General features: G+C 48.8%; 1 protein-coding gene across 1 annotated transcript in view; it reads right to left on the bottom strand.

Moving 5' to 3' along the window:
* The window catches only part of LOC129651051 (liprin-alpha-1-like), a 30,156-nt gene extending 12,108 nt beyond the window's left edge, over positions 1 to 18,048 (bottom strand). The window contains 13 exon segments of the mRNA XM_055579777.1: positions 248 to 277; positions 2,517 to 2,727; positions 4,545 to 4,768; positions 6,505 to 6,588; positions 6,931 to 7,005; positions 7,812 to 7,946; positions 12,393 to 12,539; positions 14,449 to 14,670; positions 14,890 to 14,991; positions 15,342 to 15,433; positions 16,085 to 16,253; positions 16,725 to 16,826; positions 17,932 to 18,048. Coding sequence (XP_055435752.1) covers positions 248 to 277; positions 2,517 to 2,727; positions 4,545 to 4,768; positions 6,505 to 6,588; positions 6,931 to 7,005; positions 7,812 to 7,946; positions 12,393 to 12,539; positions 14,449 to 14,670; positions 14,890 to 14,991; positions 15,342 to 15,433; positions 16,085 to 16,253; positions 16,725 to 16,826; positions 17,932 to 18,048 — 1,710 coding nt within the window.
* Positions 18,049 to 19,823: the final 1,775 nt, after the last annotated feature.

Below are 19,823 nucleotides of genomic sequence, written 5' to 3'. Positions count from 1 at the left end.
TAAGCATGAGATGATTAGAAGGCAAACAAGTGGGATATAGGCAAACTGTTACAATCGTCCCAACGAATGACCTATTTCCAACAGAACCATCAACATATTTTAAGTGGTGGGTGAGTTTCATTACTTCCATTAAAATGTCAATTTTTCACCAGTACATAACCACACAGTGTTCATTCACATAAAATGATAAGGACTCTCTAATACTTCACAGAGAAACAAAGGCATGCTAAATTACTAAATAGTTTACCTTTCAACAATGCTTCCTTAAATCACTAGGCTGATAGATGCATGCAAAGAAAGGAAGAGAAACCAGATTTATTGTGACTTTGAAGCTAAAACTTCAAGAATCAGCATAGACAAACACAGTATAGCAAAAATGATGGCAAACATAGAAGTGAGATGACGATTTAGAGAACGTGTAACTGGAAACGGAACATTTTTTTTGACCACAGAAATTAAATAAGCTATTCAAGATTTACTAAACACTATAAATTATTACTCAGGAAGATACAATTCTATTACAACATCATGATTTATTAAAGCACAGCATTCTCTACAATAAAGGGCCTTAACAGTTGTCTCTTCTCAGCCAAACTTCTCTATATGTTAGTTTCTCTTAATAAAAAAGATGTTATACTTTAAAATAGTGATTTAACTGATGAGGAAGTTACCATAATACCTATTTTAACACTGAACAAATCTAACCACCTATTGGATATTAATGTAAAATGCTTACCTAGAATTTGATTTAAAATTTCTCAAAATAAATGTATTAAAGCAGGTTCCCTGTGAAAATATGTAAGAATGGAAGCTAGCATAATAGCAGGTGCAGTCTTTACATTTTATTCACCATAGAAGATAGTTTTTTAAAGAGTCTAGTAGAGACATTAACTGTGCAAAAGCTGATGAGATTTATAGTCTTAAATACAAGCACCAACATAGAAAGGATATTGTGTCAAAAGTCCATTAATTCTACACTTAAGAAGATCATTTCTATAGGTAAGGATAATCTCATTTATGAATTACACATGATATGTAGTTGAGGATCCATCTACATTATGCTTGTAACTGCATAGTGATAGGCTAATTCAAACTTACTGCTCTGGGGGAAAAACACCATTTAATGAGACATGAAGACAAAGCACAAACCCGACTAAGTGCACCCACAGCACTGCTATGACCTGAACAGGTGGGAGGACGGGGAAGGGGAGATGGATGGGTGAACTACAGCCTCGGGGGCGAGGGGGGGCAGTGGTGGGAAGCTGCGCTCTGAATTGACAACCACTAAGCAGACAACAGGATGAGCCAGGAAATCAAAACCAATGATGAAAGCAGACGCACCGTCAGAGAACTCCAACAACAGGACAAAATATACACAACTGTTCTTTTACAAATACTCGGAAGGAAATCAAGCATGAAACCACAGAGAAATCGTCAAAGAATTTTAAATATCAACTAATTAGCCAATGATGCAAATTAGAAAAACAGTGTCTCCAAAGACCACACAATGGACTAGTTACCACTTCACATGCCGCTACAATGATTCACACTTAATTTAATGATATGCTGACTAACAATGCAGCTAACATGAAGTGGGTGGAACACCAAAAAAGGGACAATACAAGTGCAGTGACAAAGCAGAGTGTTGTGAACCTGATTTCATGGGTAAACAGCAATGCACAAAACCTAAGCAAGCAGGGAAGAAAGCTGGGACACGTGCTTCAGAGCCGCACACTCTGTCACCAAAAGCCCTAGGTCGTCATCCCGTTTTCAGACTCGGAAGAGTGAAGAAGCCTGACCTCTTCCCTGGGGCCCTGGGGCACCGGGCTTTTAACCTGGTTTCACACGCAGAGCTGGCCTGAGCGCACGGCCAGGCCCATCAGCAAGCAGACCAGTTTAGATTCCTGGTTTGGTTCCCGCCGCACGCCCTGCACCCTGCAGCCAGGCATCCCCAGTGGGAAATGTGCTGCCCGGTTTCCACACTCCGTGAGAGCTGCCTACGGTTACTCTCACGAAGCAGTCTGCTCCCTGAGAACAGCAACTTCCCTGCAGCTGCTGTTGTCCCAGCACAGGCCAGGCCCAACGTTACAGAGGCAGGCTCTGGCTGAGTTCATGATGACGTGCTAAGCTGGTGGTCCAAATATCAAGACTAATTTGTCGCTGTGCGATTATGGAATGATCTCGCTCAGTTGTGTCCGACTCTTGGCGACCCCATGGACAGTGGCCTACCAGGCTCTGCGGTCCATGGGATTTTCCAGGCAAGGATACTGGAGTGGGCTGCCATTTCCTTCTCCAGGGGATCTTCCCAACCCAGGGATCATACCCGGGTCTCCTGCATTGCAGACAGATGCTTTACTGTCTGAGCCACTAGGGAAGCCCGATGAAAGCCTAGGCAGTTTTAAAAATCTTAGACCTCTGAGTGTAGCAAATGTACCTGATTTTCTTCTGGGTGAAAAGAGAAAAAACAAACAAACAAAAGAAAAACAGTGTGCTCGGAGAGAAGCACAGGCACATACCAGAGTCTTGATGTCCAGCTTGTCTACTTTCCGCGCCAGCCTGCGCCGCCTCCTTCGGGGCTTGGAGCGCCCTCTGCTGGGCGGGAAGGAGCTGGCATGCGAGGAGGCGGGATTCAGGTTGAGGGAATTCAAGGTTTTAAAACGACGAAGGTTACTTGGGCTCCTCTTGCCCACCCTGCTCTCAATCCCCTCGGCCTTTTCTTGGATCAACCTAAAATAGAATAAAATCACCACCTGCATTTGTCACCAGAGGCATGTGTCTGGACAACAAATTTGGGTTTGCATTCTGTGTCACGATTAGCAAATTCCACGAACAGTTGCTCAATTAACATCTCAGCAAAAAGGTTCAACTTTCCCTCTTTGGAATCTTCTCAAACTTAAAATAACTTATCATTGAGTCTTACAAAGTGGTCCCTGATCATTCACGTTTGATTTGACTTATTTACTCTACCATTCTGATGGGGTCTGGGTGGCGACTCTCTCCATGTGAGGAGATACCTAAAGTTGACAACCTTTACCTTCCCTGCCCTCAGGGCAGAGATGCACGTCAGTGCCTCAAGTCTTTTCCATTGGGAATCCGGAACTCTGTATAACCAAAACAGCTATTCATGAGCAAGCTGGAGTTTCTAAACACGAGTCTCCAGACCAGATGAAGTGCTGAGTTGATCTTTTAATTTTTTTTTAAAGGTTGTATATGTACAAACGCATCACTTGAAGTTCTCCACCAGCTTTGTGTGAGTTTCTGGATTCATGTCAATGTGCTGTATTAACCTAGAATTTAGTTACTGCTCTTCTCCCCTAATGTGTCGTGGATGATTTTATATACAGGTTAAATGCATGATTATGCAAATGGTTTCCAAATTAAAATACAAGATCCTTACAGGTAGTAAACTCTCAAGTTTCACTTCTACTTACACATCTTGAAAGTTTTTCATTGTTGACAAGTTGATGGACAGAATTTACCATTTACATCATGTCAACTTGTTGCATAAGGAAAGAATCACTTTTACCTGACCACCTGCTGTAAAAACAAAAATATTAATATATAACCGTTCCAAATTTCCTACAGGGATGGGGAAAGACAGTCTTTCTGAGCTTGTCTGTGGCTCAAACACGGCCCATAAGGCAGTCTGTCTCGGCATCAAAAGTGCAGGCGGCACCATCTGCGTTTGCTGGCTGTGCCGTTCACCCCTGCCTTTTGCCCGAGCCCCCGCACTCGACCGGCAGGAACGGGCACCTCGGCCAGGGCTGACGGGACAAGAACAATCTGAGCAGCAGCTCTGCCAGGTCCTGTGCAGGGTCACCGGCCTGTGGCCACTCTGAACATGGACTCGGGACGGGAGGCACAGGTGCGCAGGTGTGGCACCAGGCAGGCCTCGGGGCCCCCAGCCACACGGCTGCACCCAGACCCCAAGGCCCCCTGCTCACCACAAGGCGGGCCTTTGGGTTCTATCCTGTTTTGTAAACTGTTAGAACTGCCAAGACTGTGTCTAAAGAAAACATTTTAAATATACTGATGAGATGAGAAAAACTCAAACACATGTCCTGAGAGTAACATACAGTAACATATCACTATCTTACAACAAGCCAATCTTCACACTGTATTAAGTTAAAAAGGAAATGCAGATCTGAGTGGGAATTTGCCAACCCCAGAACCCCAGCTTTTCTGTTCCAGGTTGCTTTTCACCAGAACGTGGGAGGCTCCGAGGGACACACGAGGGCGAACCCTCAGTGCCGGAGGATGCACGGGCCGCAGGAGACACCGCCTCGGCACCTCACCCACCTTGGGGCCCAGAGCTGAGAGGGGGACACCCCACAACACCCGCCCCCGCAGAGTGCCGACACCACACTGTGGACAGAATGCCCTGGCTGACTGAGCTCTATAATCAAGGGCAAGCTCAGAACTGAAACTTCTTGAAGCAGACCTGAAGTCCGTTTTCTTACTAAGGAACACTCAGACTTCTCTAAGCAGAAGACAGCTCCTCAGAGGAACCGAGTTTCCGGGGAGTTGGGCTCAGGCGCACCCACCGGATCTCTTCGTTGATCTTGTCCAGCTGCTCCTGAATCATCATGGCCAGAGTCTCGGCATCGGCCTGCCCGCTGGGCGACAGCAGAGAGGCCGAGCTGAAGAGGGTGACCCCGTCACCCTCGCCGTCAGACGCGCCCTCGTCACTCTCGAACGCCTGGGCCACGTTGGCTAGCACGCTGGCTTGCTGCCCGTGCTCCCGGTCCTGATCCTTCAGGGGCTGCACCTAGGCACGACAGGACCACGTCTCGTCAGCGACATTCTGGGCAGCTCAAGTCTATCAGGAACTGAACACAATTTTACATGGAAGCCCTGACTTTGGACACATGGGCCATGCTTATGAGACACTGCCATCTCTTAAGCGAGCAGTACTGAAGAAACGGGCAGGAGGAGACTCCAGTTCCTAGATGGCCTGGTGACACTCAGGTCTTAGTGTGGACGGAAGGCAATCCTATGAGGTTATTCACAAGGGTGGGCTGATGGAGTCAGAGACAAAAACCGAAAAGTAAAAAAATACATCCATGCTTCCATCAGCCACGCTGAAGGAAAATTAGAAAAAAATCCTTCAGCTCCGCAGCCGCTGGGTCCCCCCTCAGAGGTTATCACTGGTACTAGTTCACCGGGGAGTGCCGTCCTCGCAGGTTCCCAGCCCTCTGTTTCCCATGCTGGTCTGAACACACACAGACAGGAGCGAGCAGGGGCAGCCAGGGGACGGGAGGGCCAGCACCCCCGTGGCTCTCCTCTCAGGGCACAGGCCCTCGGGCTGTTCTGGGGATGGCCCCTCACACCGCGAGGTCGGCTCTGTCATCTGAGACGCACGGGAGAGTGCCTGCTGGGCCCCATGCCACCCTCCCGCTCTCACACCTCACACCCTTCTCTCCACAAGTCTCTCCCCCCTGCCCCACTCTCTCCCAGGTCCTGCCTTGATTTCCCAGATATGACCTCAAAGCAACCAAGGGGCAGCCTCGAGGTGCTGGCTTGCCGGCTCCCTGTCCCCCATGGGCAGTACCTTCGCCCTCTGTCTGTGTCACGACCCCTCCCCAGGGCTGGGCCACCCCTTTTTGAGCCCATGGAAATAAAACCTGTCACAGCTTCCCCAATAAGGCATCGGCATTCAAATATTTTTAAAGCAAAACAAAAATTGACTTTGAATTGGCTTAGTCATAAACAGCATCCCAATCGCAACAGCCTCTGAATAGCAGTTCTGAAAGTAAGGAAGTGCACCCCCGATCAGGAGACCTTGTCCTCTCTGCCTAAGCAGGGAGGGAGCCTCACTGCAGGTCTCATGATGGGAGTCAGAACCACAGCCCCCCGGGAGCCCGCGTGTGAGGCTCTGCAGTCAGGCCCAAGAACACAGGTATGGTGGGGACAGTACTGACACTTGAGGCTGGACCTGGGATCCCCACTCCATTTCCTGAATGGTCTGCATCACCGTGTGGCCAACCCTTCTGGGAAACCTCTCTCAGGACTCTCTGATGCGAGCCCCCACCATCGCCCTTTCCTGACAGGCCTTCTGTCACAGCAGAACTATGGTTCTCCTCCTGCCTAGGAGCAGCCATCCTACACACACACACCATGTCTGGACCAGCAGTTGGGCATGTGGGACTCCAGCGCCATGTCCGAGGCAAGCACCTCCACAGCTGGGCACCATAGGCCTCAGGCTGTCACCCTTAGGTTTGTCTGAGGGGCACTAGTAAGGTCCAACTGTATCCCGAGCAGCTCCCCGGCCTGGCTGGTCAGAGCAACAAGCAGCCTCTTTGAACGTGGGGACCCCCTGGCCCCTGCCCACCACCTACGGGTGACCACATCTGGCCCTGCTCCCAAGGTTGGGTGCCTGGACCAGCAGACAGGGCTATACACACACACTCGACGGCAGAGACCTGAGCGGCAGAGACAGCAGAACTGGCCCCCGCCCAAGCCACGTCTCTGGCCCGGACGCGGCCTCCCCATCAGCACACGCACCCACAGCAGCTCCTTCTTGTTCTCCTCCAGTTGGGCCTCCATCTGGCGCAGCCTCTCCTTGATGTTACGGTGTCTCTCTTCCACCTGTCGGCCAAGAACAGCGTCAGCTCCACTCGCAACAACCCTGTCCTGATGACACGCGGGCTGTGACCGCAGGGGTGGCAAGCGGGCTATGCTCTGTGCAGACCACTGGCTCCGGGTTCGCGGGGGGCACGCCCGCTCGCCTGCTCACGCAGCCAGCGCAGCTTCGCGTGTGACACGTGGCTGACGGAGGGTGCTGGTGACCGGCTCGTGAGAGGAGACGTGCTCGCCCCCGCCCCGGGCCCCGCACCCGCGGCCGCTGCACAGCCTCCTCAGACTGCCTGTGGCGAGCCAGCGCGGGCAGGGCAGTGGCAAGCACGGGACGCACAAGAGCACACATTCTACCTTCCTAAGCTGGGAGGTCAGTTCCAACAGTTTAGCCTCCTTAGTGACAGAGCTTCCGGAAGACCAAAGTTCAGACTACAAGGCCGACCGGGGACAGACAGCAGAGATGTCAGGGGAGAGAAGAAACCAACCCTTGAGAGGAAGATCACAGGCAGAAGGGTGCCCCCTGGCGGCTGTTAGTGACCCTGCTCTGGGAGGGTTTGGGAGCACCCGGCACCACCGGCCTCCCGCGAATGGCAAGCCCCTCAGCCGCTCACTGAGCTCTGGGCAACGCTCCGGACAGCCGCACCAGCACAGGCCCACCTCTCCATGCCCAGCCAGTACCCACCAGCAGTGTGGGGCAACACCTTTCCCACCAGAAGGACGGGGTGGCTGGCGGGCTGTGGGGAACATGCCCCCAGCAGCGCCACGGGTCCGGGACGCGGCCTCTCACCCGTGGGCTCCCGGGGACTGCAAGCTGGGAGTGGGGCCCCGGGTCTGCACCGTGCCCCGCTGTGACTTACTCAACAATGTATGAATCAAGACTTAAAACTGTGTTCATTACAGAGCTATTTTGGCCATCTCTTAAACGAGAATGGGATTTTTCTAGCTCTCTATCCTGCTAGGCTTTGAGGTGCTGACTGAACTCTGAGCAGCAGTGACTTGGAGCTGAAGCGTCCTGGGGACACTCAGAACACAGGACAAAACTGGAGGGAAATTAACGGAGGGATGACACGGGAGCCGGGACTGTCTGACACTCAGGGCGTGCTCCCATCTCAGCCGGGCAGCACGCTCCCCGCGGCTGCGCTCCTTTGTGGACTGAGCAGCACGGGGAGGGGCACGGTGGGACAGCATGGAACAGGCCCTCCCCGCGCCAGCCCCGCAAGGACCCAGAGCAGCACCTTGGAGAGCGCGGCCACCCGCTGAGCCAGCTCAGCCTCCACTTCTGGCAGCGTCTCCGCCCTGGGCAGCGTCTGCTGCAGCTTCTGCTCCTCCAGCTCCAGGTGCTCCTGCAAAGGTCGGTTTTTATCCTCCTCCTACAAAGGGAGAGCAGAGCATCCAAACAGGCCAAGTGGTGTAGCCGCTGCCGTTTTTAGTAAGCTGAGACAAAACCTAAATGCACGTGTCTACTGGATTAGTTCTGTTTCGGAAGCTGCGTCACGGGAATTTTTCTCTCTGTTCCTGGGCTTGGTCTCAGTGGGCAGAACACCTCCTGCCAGAGTATTTGCTTTTCCTAAACGTCCCCATGAATAGTATGAAAAGGCAAAATGATAGGATACTGAAAGAGAAACTCCCCAGGTCAGAAGGTGCCCAATATGCTACTAGAGATCAGTGGAGAAATAACTCCAGAAAGAATGAAGGGGTGGAGCCAAAGCCAAAAGAATATCCAGCTGTGGATGTGACTGGTGATAGAAGCAAGTTCCGATGCTGTAAAGAGCAATATTGCATAGGAACCTGGAATGTCAGGTCCATGAATCAAGGCAAATTGGAAGTGGTCAAACAAGAGATGGCAAGAGTGAATGTCGACATTCTAGGAATCAGCGAACTGAAAAGGACTGGAATGGGTGAATTTAACTCAGATGACCATTATATCTACTACTGCGGGCAAGAATCCCTCAGAAGAAATGGAGTGGCCATCATGGTCAACAAAAGAGTCCGAAATGCAGTACTTGGATGCAATCTCACAAACGACAGAATGATTTCTGTTCGTTTCCAAGGCAAACCATTCAGTATCACAGTAATCCAAGTCTATGCCCCAACCAGTAACGCTGAAGAAGATGAAGTTGAACGGTTCTATGAAAACCTACAAGACCTTTTAGAACTAACACCCAAAAAAGATGTCCTTTTCATTACAGGGGACTGGAATGCAAAAGTAGGAAGTCAAGAAACACCTGGAGTAACAGGCAAATTTGGCCTTGGAATACGGAATGAAGCAGGGCAAAGACTAATAGAGTTTTGCCAAGAAAATGCACTGGTCATAACAAACACCCTCTTCCAACAACACAGGAGAAGACTCTACACATGGACATCACCAGATGGTCAACACCAAAATCAGACTGATTATATTCTTTGCAGCCAAAGATGAAGAAGCTCTATACAGTCAGCAAAAACAAGACCAGGAGCTGACTGTGGCTCAGACCATGAACTCCTTATTGCCAAATTCAGACTTAAATTGAAGAAAGTAGGGAAAACCACTAGACCATTCAGGTATGACCTAAATCAAATCCCTTATGATTATACAGTGGAAGTGAGAAATAGATTTAAGGGCCTAGATCTGATAGACAGAGTGCCTGATGAGCTATGGAATGAGGTTCGTGACATTGTACAGGAGACAGGGATCAAGACCATCTCCATGGAAAAGAAATGCAAAAAAGCAAAATGGCTGTCTGGGGAGGCCTTACAAATAGCTGTGAAAAGGAGAGAAGCGAAAAGCAAAGGAGAAAAGGAAAGATATAAACATCTGAATGCAGAGTTCCAAAGAATAGCAAGAAGAGATAAGAAAGCCTTCTTCAGCGATCAAGGCAAAGAAATAGAGGAAAACAACAGAATGGGAAAGACTAGAGGTCTCTTCAAGAAAATCAGAGATACCAAAGGAACATTGCATGCAAAGATGGGCTCGATAAAGGACAGAAATGGTATGGACCTAACAGAAGCAGAAGATATTAAGAAGAGATGACAAGAATACACAGAACTGTACAAAAACGATCTTCATGACCCAGATAATCACGATGGTGTGATCACTCACCTAGAGCTAGACATCCTGGAATGTGAAGTCAAGTGGGCCTGAGAAAGCATCACTACGAACAAAGCTAGTGGAGGTGCTGGAATTCCAGTTGAGCTATTCCAAATCCTGAAAGATGATGCTGTGAAAGTGCTGCACTCAATATGCCAGCAAATTTGGAAAACTCAGCAGTGGCCACAGAACTGGAAAAGGTCAGTTTTCATTCCAATCCCAAAGAAAGGCAATGCCAAAGAAAGCTCAAACTACTGCACAATTGTACTCATCTCACATGCTAGTAAAGTAATGCTTAAAATTCCCTAAGCCAGGCTTCAGCAATATGTGAACCGTGAACTTCCTGATGTTCAAGCTGGTTTTAGAAAAGGCAGAGGAACCAGAGATCAAATTGTCAACATCCGATGGATCATGGAAAAAGCAAGAGAGTTCCAGAAAAACATCTATTTCTGCTCTTTTAACTATGCCAAAGGCTTTGACTGTGTGGATCACAATAAACTGTGGAAAATTCTGAAAGAGATGGGAATACCAGACCACCTGATCTGCCTCTTCAGAAATTTGTATGCAGGTCAGGAAGCAACAGTTAGAACTGGACATGGAACAACAGACTGGTTCCAAATAGGAAAAGGAGTACATCAAGGCTGTATACTGTCACCCTGTTTATTTAACTTATATGCAGAGTACATCATGAGAAACGCTGGACTGGAAGAAACACAAGCTGGAATCAAGATTGCCGGGAGAAATATCAATAACCTCAGATATGCAGATGACACCACCCTTATGGCAGAAAGTGAAGAGGAACTAAAAAGCCTCTTGATGAAGGTGAAAGTGGAGAGTGAAAAAGTTGGCTTAAGGCTCAACATTCAGAAAATGAAGATCGTGGCATCTGGTCCCATCACTTCATGGCAGATAGATGGGGAAACAGTGGAAACAGTGTCAGACTTTATTTTTCTGGGCTCCAAAATCACTGCAGATGGTGACTGCAGCCATGAAATTAAAAGATGCTTACTCCTTGGAAGGAAAGTTATGACCAACTAGATAGCATATTCAAAAGCAGAGACATTACTTTGCCAACAAAGGTCCGTCTAGTCAAGGCTATGGTTTTTCCTGTGGTCATGTATGGATGTGACTTGGACTGTGAAGAAAGCTGAGCGCCAAAGAATTGATGCTTTTGAACTGTGGTGTTGGAGAAGACTCTTGAGAGTCCCTTGGACTGCAAAGAGATCCAACCAGTCCATTCTAAAGGAGATTAGCCCTGGGACTTCTTTGGAAGGAATGATGCTAAAGCTGAAATTCCAGTACTTTGGCCACCTCACGCGGAGAGCTGACTCATTGGAAAAGACTCTGATGCTGGGAGGGACTGGGGGCAAGAGGAGAAGGGGACGACAGAGGATGAGATGGCTGGATGGCATCACTGACTCGATGGACATGAGTCTGAGTGAACTCTGGGAATTGGTGATGGACAGGGAGGCCTGGCGTGCTGCGATTCATGGGGTCGCAAAGAGTTGGACACGACTGAGCACTGATCTGATCTGATCTGATCTGAAACGTCCACAAAGAAGTCTTTAAAAAAAAAAAAAGTTCTTATATATTAAAGAAGATCAGTTTTCTGTAGAAGCATATTCATTCTTATTGACAAGTTAAGGGAATAAGGGTTCAGTACTGACCCTTCTTAAAACATCACCAGAATCATCATTTGAAGGGAACCCTACCGACCGCAGATGGCCACGGGCTTGTAAGCCACAACACGGCTTTCATCTTCTCTGAAATACAGACCTGATCAGAGTGTGCCTGGTGAAATGCCAGTCAACTAATATTTGTAAATGCACGATTATTCTTTTAACAGATCTTCTTACTCTGAAAAACTTTCAATGTAGAACATTTAGATTCTTGTTTGAAAAAGAAAAAAAATTAAGTTATCTATACACTCGGGTTCCTGAGAGGTTAGCATTTGCTTCTAAGCAGTTTTCTTATGCTTTCTGTGTGGGTATTACTCTATGTACACACATAAACAATATGATATGCTTTAAAACCCTCGGAAAACAACAGCATATGGTACATAGTATTTTCTTATCTGCCTTTTACAGCCATTATTTTGTATATCGTAATGCTCTTAATTAGCATTTCGCATCATAAATTTCAATGGCTTTCTAGGATTTTATTTTTGTGGTGGGGCCAATGATACACTTTGTCACACACACCAGACTGACTCACTTTGTTTTGGAGAAGCCAGATTTGGTTTTCCTGGGTAAGTCCTGATTATCTGAGACCACACGGGAACAGGAGCGAGTAAAGCTCACCAAACCATAGGAAGTACACACCCTAATCAGACTGGAGCTCTAACTCTGCCTTTTGTCACAGAGACCCCAGTTCCCAACAGGCAGCCAGCTGCCCTGAAGTTCCCTGCTGCTCTCTGCTCTTTCAGGAAAAATGCTAACAAGCCAACAGATTCAAGTCAAGTAAAACAAAAGAGTCAGGAGTGGAATTCCACAAAATGGTTAAACCAAATCCCAAACCATTCAAACCTGTAAGTTGCAGTCACCCTCAGTTTTTAAACATTGTATTTCTTTTCAGTACAGTTGATTTATCATGATGTACATCCACACTTTCGAGCACAGTATTTTCGGGTCATAAGAACTTTACACTGGGACTTGATTTCCAACATGGGAGTCACATGAAAAGGTCTTTACCTTCCTTCCTCAGTATTCACTACTATAAAAGTCAGACACAGGTCAGTAAAGGCCATTACCTGTCGATGCAGAGAATCCTTATTTGTGATTTCATTTTCAGGTTTATCATCAAGGTCATGCACAGAGGAGGCTTTGCGCTGTGCGGCGAGGTAGCGTTTCTCAAGTGTAGTGATTCTCTTCTCCATGTCCTCCTTCTGGGCCATGGCCTACACCGGGCATTACAGAGGAGAAAAGTAAGTCATTATCATGGAATACTCCAGCACACTTAAGAGTAAAAAAGCTGGACTAAATCCTAAGTTTCAAATCAAACACAAAATTAGCATCCTCAAAAGTAAACTCCTAGACATGGCAGTTTTCTTAGACGTGAGCAAAATCGCGCGTACCTCAAATGTCACATTTGCCACAATGGCACCCATCTGTCTTAATGTCTGTCTGGCCACTCGATTTACCAAGCTTCTTTTCTACATAATAAACCCAAACAGCAAACAAAAAGTACACTAAACTACCCTGTCATTGCAAGAATTCCAGGAGGGAAGGGATCTGGCATGAAACGAGGACCTCTGTCTCCTACACCATACAGGCGTGCTTGACCCAGAACAGGGAGGGACCTTCAACAGATCCAACAGGGAGCTCTGAGGTTCATTTCCTCAGGTAAAGTTGGAAAAATCTCATGCAATTTCCTCAAAATTAAAGTAAGAATATCAATGAGTGGAAACACAAGTCAAAGTGTAACACAACTGGAAGCAGCCTTCTCAAGCCTAGTTCTTCTAAAGCAGAGTTACACCACATGTGTGAAACGCTCACACCAGGACCAGAACTTGCTGCCGGTGCAGCTCCTGTCCGCCAGCTCAAACTCCATTTCAGGTCCCTCCGTAGTCACTAAGTAACCAATGTAGTCCTGACATTAAAAGTGAAAGGTTCTAAAAACGCTTTTTCCAGAATTCTCTACATATTAAACTCTGCCACCTAATCTCCTCCTATTGCCAAAGAGTAATGTGAACAGGTTATACAAAGATGTGCAAATATTTCTGTTTTGAGTTCTCACACAGAATTACTCACACCAAGCTACTAAACAAGTCCACCTGCTGGAAAACATGTTGGAGGGGTTCTCTCTGAGACGGTCTCACGGTGGAGGGGTGGGGCAGGGTGGGCTGTCTGCCTGTGTACAAAGGAAAGCTGAGGAGGAGGCCTGAGCCCCCAACACTCTTCTGTTTTCACAATCACTGTTAGGTAGTTTCTCATAAATCATGATACCCGCAGACATGACCACCAGAAGCATCATGATTCTACATGGTTACACAGCACGGGCCTGAGGATCTGAGGGTGAGCAAATGCCACTCGTCTTGTCTGACCGCCGTGTCACTGTCACACATCCCTTCAAGGAGCGGAACCTCAGAAACTAGAGAAGATGGCCAGGCAAGCTGCCTCAGCAGAGCCCACACAGCATGCTCCCATCTCTCCGAGAGAACGGGCTCCACAGACGTCACCAGGCTCGCCTGAGTGAATCAGAAGGAAATTTCAGCATCATCGGGAATACATTCAACAGGCAGGTAGGGGGATGAACTGGGAGACTGGGGTTGACACATATACGCTACTGATACTATGCATAAAGTCAACAATGAGTAAGGACCTACTGTACAGCACAGGGAACTCTACTCAGTGCTCTGTGGTGAAGTTAATGGGTAGGAAATCTAAAAAAGGAGATGTGTGTGTGTGTGTATATATATGTGTATATTTATGATTGATTCACTTTGCTGTACAGCAGAAATTGACACAGCAGTGTAAAGCAACTATACTCAAATCAATGAATGAATGGATGAATGAACTTTTTAAAAAGGAACACACTAGGCCCCCTAGAACTTGTAGAAATGAGCAGCCCACACCCAGGGTGCAGCACAGCGCTAGGGCTACCCTTATGTTGGTCCACTGCCAACGGACCGCCTGGACCAGGCCTCTTCTACCCCGAGACCTCGACGCAGAGGTGGGGAGGCAGCCAGTTGCGGTCTCGCCAGAGCTCTGCTCTTGCTCACGCAGCCATCCCCAGGCTGAGACCACCGGGAGAACGAGGGACCCACATTCCACCTCAGGACAACAGACACGTCCACCGTCACTCACTTCGCGGAGGTCCCGCTCTAGTTTCACGTTTACTTCCTCGGACTTGAGGAGGTCCTTCCTGGCCGTGTCCAGGTCCTCCTCCATCTCTGTCACCTGGGCAGAGAGGGCTGCCAGAAGCTCCTTCATCTGGCTCAGGAGCTCCTTCCTCTGGCTCTCCCGCAATTGGTTGTTTATGATTTCCTGGAGCTGGATCACCCGAGCCAGAGAGCCATCGCGGGTTCTCTAAGGGGGAAAGGAAGCCTTAGACAGCCTTGTTTTGGGAGGCAGGGAACACAGCACTTCCGGGCAACCGGTGAGGTCAAAACTGCCTTCTGTGCTCTGGAGCTCACACGACTGCCACAGTCTCACAGAACTACATGGTGCTTTGGTGAGAGGTCCCAACAGCCCTGCACAGACTGGATGGTAAGACGAGAACCAGATCGAGTGGGACCGGGGACTTGCCTTTCCATCGGCGCTTGGCATGTTTTCTTGCTTGGGATTTACATCAAGCACCCCGTCCATCAGTATCTTTTCCGGGTTTTTCTTCTCTTTAAGAATCATCAGCTAAAACCAAAAGTTTGAATCAGAATAAAGAAATAAGTCAAGACAGCAAAACTCCATTTGGAAAAACTCAACTCAAAACTGAAATACAGCATAAAAAGAAAATACATGGTGATGCTATCCATCCCAAAGAGAACCAGGTGATTAGAGTCAGAATTTTGTCTTCTACTGGACAAAGGGGGTACTTAAGAGATCCTGCAGCTCTGAGCCACAAGTCTAGGTTACTAGTCATTAAAATAACCCAAGTGGGAGGGTCCTCAATCAGAAAGATAAATAACATCTGATGTCCACTACAGCCTTCATACTTCTTTTAAATGAAAGGATACAAATGACAAACCCTTCACGGAAATTACACGATGACTGATCAAACTTATCTCTTTATGTGTGGCACCTAATTCTTCTTCTAACAAACTACACCTTTCAAGTGCTCCTCGTAATCGCTCTCAACTGAAATAAAAGGGGCCGAGTCACTGTGTGTTGAAGTGTGTATATATGTTAGTGCACATCTTAGTGTACACTCACCCTAATTTAACACGGCTACTGTAACAGAAGACATTTAATACATCTCATTGATCTTAACGTCAAGAAAATCTGCTTATTAACAGCTTTAAATTCTAAGTTAGAGAGGGAAAAAAAAGTTCCTAAAATAATCCTATTACCTAGTTTTTAATTGCAAATTGATATACAGAATATAATAAATCTTGAGACATTTATGCCAACTAATACTTTTTACCTGGGGCTTCCCAGGTGGATCAGTGGTAAAGAATCCGCCTGCCAATGCAAGAGGGCAGGTTCTATCCTTGGGTCGGGAAGATCCCCTGGAGTAGAAGATGGCCACCCACTCCAGTATTCTTGCCTGGGAAGTCCCAGGGAGAGAGGAGCATGGTGGGCTACAGTCCACAGGGTCGCAAAGACTTGGACATGACTGAGCATGTACACAGGCAACACTTTTTAACCATATAACATTCTGACTTCTTACAGAAAAAATGTATTTACAAGAATTCAAGAAGCTCAAAAGTCAACCAGTTACATAAATACATGCATCATCCACCTAACAAGGCAGCAAGTGTCCAAATCCAGGACGGCCGGGTGGCGGGTACCTTCTCGTCCAGGGCCTTGTGGTACTCAAACAGTGATTTCAGGGCCGTGAGCACCTCCACCTCGCTTCTCATGCCGGCCGGGGACTGCGCCTGCTGCTTGCCCATCTTCCTCCGGAGGGACGGCACATAGCGTGAAACCAGGCATTCCAGGTGCTCCAGCAGCAGCTGCAGGGCGGGGCCAAAGGAACACCTTCAACCTCATACTTGAATTCAGGGCCGATAACTCCTCTCAGCCTCATGCTAACACCGAAACCATGCTAAGGCAAGTCGCAATCCCGCCAGTTCAGTCGAAAGTTAGAGTGGACTTCCCCAGTGGCCTAGTAGTTAAGACTCCACACTGCTGCAGGGGTCCTGAGTTTTAATCCCTGGTCGGGGAACTAAGACCTCACACACACTGTAGCATGGACAAAAATGTAAGTTAAGAGAACTCCCCCCTCAAATGTACTAAAATTATATTAGCTCTCATCATCAATTTGAAGCAAAGTATGAGAACCCCGATCTGATCCACCCCGGTCTGCTCAGTGGGAAGATGTGAAAAATGACTTGAAAACCAGACAGAGTTTAAAGACAGCAACACGGAACCCAGTGGTGACCCCCGTGGGGCAACTGTCCACACGTGAGAATCCCCCTACTGACCCTGGTGTTGTTCCTTTCAGCTCTCATCTCGGCAATCTCTTTTCCTCTTGCTAGAAGCTGCTCTTGGCATGCACTGACTTCTTCCGTAGGTGATGCCAACTCCTAGAAAACAGTTAAATGAGTAAGTAACTAAATGCAAACACAAATTAAAAAGAGAGCGAGACTGAAGACTGACCCTGTCAAGTCTCTCCAGCCTCCACACAGAGGGTCTCCCTGCCCCTCCAGAGAAGAGGGGTCCGCTGACCCCAAGACCACACAGACCACCACAACTCAGACCAGCCTTTAGCCTCCACCTCGACCTGGCAGGCACGCGGCAGGGGAGAACCTGGAATCCAAGCCTGCCTTCTCAAGACCCAGGGAAGTCTGAGAAACTTTCCTAAACATAAACCTAACAACAAACTGGACAAAGAGGTTCTTAAACGACACACAGACCAGTGACCTAGAACCACTGGGGACAGGGCAGAAGAAAGGGAAGATCTACAAGGCCACCAGGCTTTGGAGTGTTCCTCTGGGAAAAAGGCTGATGGCACCCCACAGCCATCTGTTAGCCTGACCCCACTGAAGTCACACAGTCATTCAATAAACTGGTTAAAGGGTTAAATTCATGTTTTATGTATTTTATCACAATTTTCGTGCACACGGTGCCATCTACGTGGTGAACTTGCTCAAACTGAACCACACGGCATCTTTCATTCTTCTATTTTTCTTCACACACATAAAAAAATCCTGGGCTGCATATCCCCTACTACACACTGAGCATTCAGCACCTAGAACACTGCCCAACACTTGTAAGAGGCATGTAGTAGACATGTGAACTATGAGGGTGTATGTTATACATGTAAGCAGTAGGTAGCCATCATTAAAATACTGGACACACTGTTCTGTGCTTTGTAAGATGGGAGACGATAAGGGGCTTAGCCTTTCTGCTTCAAGGACTGACTCTATAGCTCAATCCACGTGCCCCAGTGACTCCTCCAGCCAGCGTTTCCCTTCAGAAGGTGGGGCCCCCGGCCATCCTCCACGCAGCACCTGCACAACCACTTACAAGGTCAACCTGCTGGGGTCGATCTTGCCCAGAAGACCAAAACGCCCTGGCTGGCAGGGACCCCCGGCAGGGCCCACAACCATGCTAACAAAATGAAACACAGCCCCAATGCTTCACTGGGTAAGGGACAATCCCACGGGCCCAGCCCCCAGCTGTTCTCACGTCAGTCCACTCCGCTTCCAGAACTTGGGCCGAGGCCGAGGTCTTCCTTGTCTTGGCTTTTGCCTTGGGGTTGCAGCGCTGGAAAAGTGCCCATAGGCGGGCCCTTCTGCGACCCATCCTCGCGTATGGGGGCAGTCCCCCACTCGGGGGCAACTGCTGTTTCACGGTTAGATAGCTCAGCACTGGAGCTATCACCACCGATCTCACACTACGGCCACCGCTATTCACACTACAACCACTGCTCTCACACTCACCACTCTCAGACACCACTCTCAGACACCACTCTCACACACACCACTCTCACACACCGCTCTCACACCCCGCTCTCACACACCACTCTCACACACACTGCTCTCACACTATGACCATCAGCACTGCTGTCTCTAGAAGAAATGGCACGAAGGCTCTGCCTCCAGCATGTCTCCCAGGAGCCCAGAACCTGAAACCCACTCAGTCACAAGGGGCTCCATGGCAACAGGGGGGCTGGGCTCAGGCCCATCATCAGGGGTGCACAGAGGGGGGAGGGGCTGCCAAAAAGACGTCAGGGGAGTGTGGTGTGTGGGAGAAGGAAAGCCATGCCCACAGCTCAGGCCCACCGTCAAACATAACCCTGCAAGGATACTGGTTCACAGTCGAACCAAATAGTATAAACTGCTTCAGAAACCACCAGCACTAGGAATGAGCATGTCTTCTAAGTGGGCTTCTGCCTCCTTCACCCCCCAAACAAGTCTCCAGTGAGGCTACTGAAAGGGCACCCCTGAACTCAAGGGTGCCCCCAGAACCCACTCAGGTGAGGAGGACTCACCGCGCTAGCTGCCCCTCACTCTCACCCTGAGCTCGGTCCTCCCTGACTGACTCCCTCCCTCGAGCTCAGCAAGGGCTTGACCAACCTCGCTCCAGGCACTTAAAATGAACCCACAGTGGATACAGGAGTTCCGTCAATCTGCTGTGAACTCGCCCTCTTAACTTCGACCCTGGGATGCCAGACAACTCTGCCCCGTGGCGGCTGCACGGTGGAGGTTCAGGGGTGTCCCTGCCTCGAGCCGTGACAGCCCGCGCCTCCCAGACCCAGCCAGGTGCTGCCCCTACCTCCGCGCCCGAGTCTCCCACCCCCTCTCCTGGCCCCACTCCCAGCCTCGCGGCTCTCCACTCACCAGGGCACAGGCCACACTGCTCCTGGCTCAGCTGGGACCTCAGCTCTCAGTTGAGGACCTCGGTCCCCAGGGTGCTTGGGACCCTCTATCCACCCATCTCAGCAATTACAGACTCTGGGAGGGACAGAGTACAGTTTGGGGTCCCGCCCGCAGTTCACGCTGAACACATTCTCTTTTTTTTGGCTTTATCTGCTGGAGTTCTCGGAGATGTCTTTTTAAAACCTCAACTGTTGCTTTCAAAAAGACTGTAAAATCACTGTGCTCAACTTTAAGAATAAAATCTTCATTTTCAACCTTAAATTCAAACTGGAGGGAAGACTAAAAGCAGTCATTTTTTCAAACTGAAAAAGGAAACACGCATGTGACCACGTCACAGAATACAGTTCATGCAACCCTTGCCTCCTCAGCCTTCTCCTGGACCACAAGCAGCCCGTCATCACAAGGCCTGCCCTGGGCCGTCAGGGGCAGGGGAAGAGGGCAGACCGGCTCCTCTGTCCCCAGGCCGCATGGGCCGCTTGCTCCACCTTCTTCCCAAGTTGAAGTGGCACTGACACAGCCCAGGGAAGCTGGGGATTCTGATCAAAAACACAACCGTGGGTACTAAGCATGGACCTCTGGTTCTTGTTTTCCCCGGTATCAAAGATGATCAATATAATTACTGTGAATTTTACATGTGGCTTCAGATGAGAGAAGACACCCAGGGCTTCCCCACTTCCAGTTATAGACACAGGCAGCTTG

The sequence above is a fragment of the Bubalus kerabau genome, chromosome 4 (genome assembly GCF_029407905.1).
Source record: "Bubalus kerabau isolate K-KA32 ecotype Philippines breed swamp buffalo chromosome 4, PCC_UOA_SB_1v2, whole genome shotgun sequence".
Classification (NCBI taxonomy): Eukaryota; Metazoa; Chordata; class Mammalia; order Artiodactyla; family Bovidae; genus Bubalus; species Bubalus kerabau.
This window is presented reverse-complemented; position numbering and strand designations above follow the sequence as displayed.